This window comes from Aulonocara sp. 'chitande type north' Nkhata Bay, linkage group LG2 (assembly GCF_057382095.1).
Source record: "Aulonocara sp. 'chitande type north' Nkhata Bay isolate Kocher_YH1m ecotype deep benthic linkage group LG2, A_spYH_male_GT1.1, whole genome shotgun sequence".
Classification (NCBI taxonomy): Eukaryota; Metazoa; Chordata; class Actinopteri; order Cichliformes; family Cichlidae; genus Aulonocara; species Aulonocara sp. 'chitande type north' Nkhata Bay.
Genome location: NC_141345.1, coordinates 2,397,501 through 2,404,483, shown reverse-complemented (window position 1 = coordinate 2,404,483; position 6,983 = coordinate 2,397,501). Strand labels below are relative to the sequence as shown.

At 41.0% G+C, this 6,983-nt stretch overlaps 1 protein-coding gene across 1 annotated transcript in view; it reads right to left on the bottom strand.

Annotated features, from left to right (window-relative positions):
• Nucleotides 1-1,944: 1,944 nt before the first annotated feature.
• The window catches only part of tnmd (tenomodulin), a 69,382-nt gene continuing 64,343 nt past the window's right edge, over nucleotides 1,945-6,983 (bottom strand). The window contains exon 7 of the mRNA XM_086301296.1: nucleotides 1,945-4,896. Coding sequence (XP_086157422.1) covers nucleotides 4,687-4,896 — 210 coding nt within the window. The 3' untranslated portion in view covers nucleotides 1,945-4,686. The remainder of the gene's footprint in view (nucleotides 4,897-6,983) is intronic.

Below are 6,983 nucleotides of genomic sequence, written 5' to 3'. Positions count from 1 at the left end.
ATTGGTTTTCACTCTCCTCCACCCCAGAATAGCAACTTACGTCTCGAAACGAAGGAGCGATTATTTGAAATGAAAATAAGCAGCTGGGAGGGAAGTTTCCCTGCATTTTTTGATAAGTAACAAAAAGAATTAATTCACATGTGAGCTTCAATGGAAGTGGCCATTCCTCGGGCCAGGTAGGCAAAAATCCTTTGAACTGTGATAACCTGGTAAATGCTCGGTATCTCTGTTCATCCTGCAGAGCAGTCGATCTTGTTTCCTCTCCCCATCTAAACGGGGATAAACAAGTGCTGGAGGCGGGCTTTCCTATATAAAATGCATGAGAAAAAATAGTGCAGGGCTTAGGCTGAAACGATATATTCTTTAATTCTGGTCTACAAGGAAGGAGTTCACTGTCAGACACTCGCAGATTTGGCTCATATCTAATGCAGGCAGTGCTAAACCTCTTCATAGATAGTAGGAATGCAAATTAACCTCAATGCAGGGTTTAAAAAAAGCCAACAATCAAATACCATCTGATTTGGAGTTGTTGGGATTTTGACATTTTCCTGTGAAAATGCAAAAATTTCACTGCAGTCTGTCGGCCCTGTTTGTAATTTCTTAGGTTTTTAACTTCAAACAGAAAATAGTGCAATTTTAATAATTTGTACTAATAGAATGTTTACATCATGAGACTGTCTAATGGAAAAATAAAACAACACAAGTAGATGTGTGTACTAGGCAACAAAATGTGGATAAGAAGGCATCAACTAGACTGTTGTCCCGTTTATTTGTTTTTAAAACCTTTGCTCTTGCAATCCTCCATCGGCAGTATTACCACCATCCGGTGTCATTCAAGGTCTCCTCTACAATGAGTTTTAATTGTGCGACATCTGTACTTTAAAATTTGACTTTCATGGTTAATATTGGACTTTTGTCCCAACAGGCGCGAGGAGCTCTCTGGGAGCCCGCTGTAATATCTGTATCAGCCTCTCCAGTCAGGGTGAACCATCCCATTCACAGCGACTCTCTGGGCTTCCATGGCAATTTACTCTCACGACTACACAAAAGAGTCCTCAGAGTCCTCAGAGACCTCGCCAGATAGACAACTGACAACTAACAGCATCTTATGAAAAAATAACACTTTATACTGTTTCCTAACACAGTGAGTGCGGTAGCTCCACAACAACAACAACGACAAAAACAACAACAGCGGCGGCAGCAGCAGCATGCCGAATGCCGAATGCATCCATTTTAATAAACAGATGCCTATTTGATGTGATAAGCAGGAAGTAGTGAGAAATGAATTATATAAACACTGATTTTATGAACTTTTCAGAACCGCCTCGAGGGCTTTGCACTACACTTGTCAGTTTATTTGAAGTATGTTTGCAATTATTGTATTTGTTAACTCATGCCAGTATTTTTCACTTGACATGTTGCTCTGGGCCATTGACATTATTGATTCAAAAATAACAATATGGCTTCAGTCTGAACTCCATTTGTGAGCATATTCATAAAACATTTACATATAGCAAGTTTCGCCCTCTCTTTCAACAAAATCCATTTCACTGTCAATTATTATTGATATCTTTGACATTATCATCAGAGTGAGCCAACATGAGTCAAGATCTATATTTACTTTGTAGGCGAGATACTTTTATATTAGCGTAAACAAAGCATTATTACACATCCGATACACGAGAGAGTCTCGGGTTATAAAATCAGGACAATAAAAGCATATATGTCTGTTTTGGCTTGTCAAGATGTGATGCTAAAAAATTCTGCTAATGAGGAATGGGAGTAATGGTGAGTAGAGAAGGAGACCTGCCTGTTTCAATTGCATTAGTTGGATTCAAAACCCATACTGCTATCAGCTTTCCGACAAACACCCTCCGGGCATTAAGTGTCTTTCAAGGAAATCACATTGTTTCATATGATAGGACAACGGAGATTATTCGTACAATGAAATTTTAATTGGAAAAAAGCAAGTAAAGAAAGAAACATACAGAGGGCTTCAACGCAAACTACCACAACACGAGTGTTCCATTTTTGTCTCCCTGTTTAACTTCTGAGTACCTCACATAGCTTGAATACTCTTGGGCATTTATGCGCCTTGTTATTGTGATGACAGAACATCAATTACAAATGCCTATCTCGCCTGCTTAGTTGCAGATGAGAGTTATTTCAGCTCGACACACTGAGATGAGGCGTTAGAGATTAAAATCGCCTCGGCAAATAAGAAAATGTTTGAACAGCCGCACTATTTAAAGCATTTTGAAGACTGCAACAGTGGTGAAAACAATGGAGGATAGCACATCAGTGAGCACATGAGAAGCGACTGCTGAGGTCTGTGAATCTTTAATTAAACAATGTTTGTTTTACATGATACAAATAACAGAGAAAAGAGTGACTAAAATACGCAGAGCGAGTCGTGAACTTTCAGTGCCGGTTAGACTCGTGTTTCTGTATTGGCGTGCTGGAATAATTTGCTTTTTTTCTTTTTTTGCTTAAATATTTTTAAACTGTGAATATTATCCTCACATAATCAAATTTTCTGAAGTTGGTTTTGTGCGTACGTCCGTGTTTGGATCTATGAAGTTGGTTCGTGCCACTGCATCAGCGCTTGGGATATATTTGGTATGGTGGCACAAGTCGCTTGCATAATAGCAACACAATAGCTCTTGATTTGATCTCTTCAGCAGTGTTGCTGTTTATTCAAATCAAGCAGAGCAGAGCACTTCTGATGTAGCAACTTTTTAGGTAGCATTTTCCCTGTTGACTGTGTATTTCTTCATTTTTTGTGATTTGGTGTATGGATGTGTTTCTCTTGATGTTTTTGTTTTACTGTTGTGTGCTTTGTCCTTTGGGCCCAAAGGAGTACAGGGCACAGAATGGACTTTTATCTGTAGGTATGTGAGCAGGAAAAAGATAAAGGCTATGAAAAAAAGTCAGACATAAACACTCACTAAGCACGAAAACCGTGCAATCTAACGCAATCCTATACAAAAGCTCTGCCATACATTTGGCTTTTTGAAGCTCGTACATCTATTGTTGACATTGGAAAGACAATCAGTTTACTAGGTGCGATATACTGCATTACATTTTCAGTATTACAGTATTTAAGATAACACCTGTAGTTGTTGGTGGTAATAGCCAATGCATTTTAATACTGCAGTTCACAGAAACTGGCCGGCAACAAGACAAACTGCTGTTTAAAGACATCAGGCAATAATTGGTCTTTTCCATCATTGTGCGAGCAGCTTAATCATGCAAATGGCACGGGTTTGCCAACAACTAAGTGAAAGTTGGTTACCTTGCTGAGAAGTTGGAGGTATGCAGCCTGTTTCCTGCAGCTCACTCCCTGCAGTGCTTCAAACTGATTCGCTGTAGGGGAAAATGCTGAAAATAGCCATTGTCTTGTTTTGAAGACGATTTGTCAAGAATAAATTGATAAGTGCTAAGCTAAATCGTGATACCAGATGGCTCGTGTTTCTCAGCTTTAATGCGATGCTGCAGCAGGAGGAAATGTTTGGTTTGCATTAGCAGAAACTCAATACAACATTTACCCAGAGACTGTTACTACGCCCAGTTCAGTACTTTCATTTGGAGGCCACGTTCTCAATCAGCTGTGTTACCTCACTCAGAAATAGGCTTATCAGGTGTCCCAGTTTATGCAGGGCTACACATAACATGTATCACTGTCACATATTGAGACACCGTTTCACATTTTGATTAGTTCTAGTTTCCAAAAATTAACTAAAGTGCTTCTCACAAGAAGCCTGTTTGGCTTTAAGAGCATTGTGTTGCTCTACAAAGATGATCACCAGCCAGAACTGAAAGGCGAAACAACAGTTAACATTCTTTTAATTGTTATTGCCAAAGAAAAAGGGAAAACACAAGTTTAGCTTCAATCCATGCTTATTATATTAATAAGTGTGTTGGGAAAACTGCACAAAAAGATCAAATTTGTAAATTGGAAAAATTACCTCTAAGCATTAATGGCGCACAAGCTCCCATTTGGTTACACTATTTGGAGGTACGTGGTGATTTAATAACAATTTTGCCACTTTAATAAGAACACTTTTCAATGTCACGCAGTCCAGCATACCAACAATACCAGACAGGACGGCAATAATAAGCATAAAGTACAACAGATGTCAACAAAAACTGCGAAAACATAATAATGCAATAATGGAACATGCTGTTGCTTTAAATTACACTAGATGATTTTCCTAATAAAGTGTATGTCTTGTTACACATTTAATGTGATAGCACCACACAGATGGTTACATACAGTACATAGTGAATTGCTGTTGCATTGTATTCGCTGTAGCTTTTCATATGTATACACATACAAGTAAAAATGAATGTATGACATAATAGGTAAGGTAAGGACAGATTGTGTGTGTGTGTTTTTTTTAGGGTGGCTCAGTTTCCAAACTAAATGCGTTCATTGAACAGGATCAAATAACAAGGAGAGAAAACTAGACACCTGTAAACAACCAATGCTTTTTAAGAAGGAATCAAAATGCTTCAAACATAATTTAGACTGTTTACACTGACTCACACTGACTAGAAGTGCTACCTAATAGTTGCCTGCAATAGACTGCTTTGGTGTCACGAGTGGTCTTGAATATTTATCAAAAGGAAAAATTTGCACCTACAACGTAAACAGATTCAAAACCAGACAGCACGCTCAGCGCCTCAGATCCTCCCGAGCATGCGGGCGATCCACCAGTTGCACGGCATGACAATTTGACAGATGACCCGGCCTCCTTGGTAGTAGTATGGCCAGGGGTTGAAGCCACCCAGGGGCTCGTGGTAGCGGCGGCAGAAGCGGTAACCACGGCGACAGTACTGGCAGCAGTAGCCGCCCTCATCCAGACGGTTATCCAGCTCGATTCCAACATCTCTCTGCAGAGGACACAAGAGCGGGCAGGGTTACAATCACACACATGACAAATGCCAGTCCTCCTGAGGCAAGGGCAGGAGAGGAGGAAGAGGAAGGGCTGACATGAATTGATGAGGCAGCTTTGATTGTGGGTCATCGCAATATATGTAAAAGCAAAAACAAAAGTGAAAAGATGTGAATTGATGTCTGCAAAAATGCAAAACTGTGACATCAATTGATGGCAGTGCCAAAGAGATCACGGTTTGAGCTGAGATTGAACGAGCTTGATTTAAGCTCGGGAGCATAAAACATGATATAATACCCTTGACCTTTCTGCAGCACAAAAAGCACGACTGGAGGCTGCACACTGCCCCTACTTTGAATCCAGCGTTCGCAACCTCTCTACTGTCACTATCTCCGGTCGAAGTTACCAGCATAATTACACTATTTCTTTCATCCCTGACCTCTTAACTCCCTCGACCCCAGCACACACTCTGCACTAAAATGACTGCCCCTCCTCCAATAGAGCATTCAAATTAGAGCTCCTCACATCTTGGCGCCCTCCCCCTGACCTTGACTTTAAGTGCATGGCACATTCCTAAAGCAATTAGCAGAGTAATGATCGCCTAACAAGGATTCTTTCATTTGCTCTTGCTGGCTGCCTCTGAATTTATAGAGGGGCCAAATGAAACCCAAACGAAAGGTAAATTGGGTAGAATTAATGGCCCTTGGATTTTTCCATTGTGCTGGTTGGTTCATGCCCTCATGGACTCGTGGGGGCTGAGTGCCATGCCTTTGATCAAGAGCAACTCCAAATGGGGTTCGGAGAAGTGCCACTTAACTCACAGTGTGAGCTGAAGTAGCAACCGCCCTCAGTATGCATTTGACCACATTTCAGTCTCTTTTAGTAAATGAATCCTTGGAGACAATCCGGTGATATCTCGTTAAACTGCTCGGTTCCAGGAGTCAACGGCCTCCGCTGACTTCACATTCAGGAAAAAACGCGAGCACTTACAATGACTCAGCTACGTGCAATAGTGCGGAACAAAACAGATCCGCAGCTGGGAAAAGAAAATGTGTGTGAATTGTTTAAGAGGACAGGACCCGCTGGACCACATGGCTGAGTCCCTCTGGTCCCCTACTGCATTAAGTTAGGGAATTTGGGGATTTCTTGCATCTCCTCTACTCGTCAGTAAGCATTCAATCACGGTGGTTTTACACACATTGTTTTCTTGTACGTAGCAGCTCACTGCAATAAATCCACCACATGACTGGCTTGTGAAAACTATGCACCTGATGTAAACTGAGTCAAATTACTTGCTCTTTAGACATATTCAAAACACATAGAGTGCAATGCATTATATCCAGGTAGGTTTGATTTATTACTATGACAGTCACAGGTAGGCTTTTAATGATTTATTGCTTTAGGCAGGTTTCAGGTCATCGGCTCCCAGGCAACAATCGGTTATATGAACAACACGAAACCTGTCAATGGACCAACGATAATCTTATCAGCTCCTCACAGCCCAAACTGGGGTGTTACGAAATCTGGAGCTCAGGCGTGGAAAATGAAGAAAATATTTTATTCAAATGACGCCGGTGTTTATCAAAACAAACAGCCAATAGGCAGCATTGTACCTTAAAGACAATTAATCAGAGCTATCCTTTTAAAACGGAGGGTACATATTAATCACTCTGGCTTTGAGTCGCCGTCTCTAGTGGGAAGCCGCGGTGATAAGAATGGTTCACCTTGGGAAATCTGAGGCAGTCACTCACAAACAAGCAGCATTAATGAAGAGTAAAAGCCATTACCCTCTTGCTGGATCTGATTTCATCACACACATTCTCACATACACATGCAAACTTGCACACAAACACAGACACCTCTGTGCATATTATGAGGAGCTGGATGTGAATGAGTCTGCAGAGTAGAAAACTGCGTCAGTCATTCAATAAGATGTAACGAATCAAAGCACGACTCCTCTAATCTCCACACTTGTTGGTATTATTTCACACACGCTGATCCCCGCTCCTCATGAGCTTGAAGCACATGCCTGGATGTGTTATTAAATCTCAAAGCAGAGCTCATCACATTCATCCGGGGATCAAA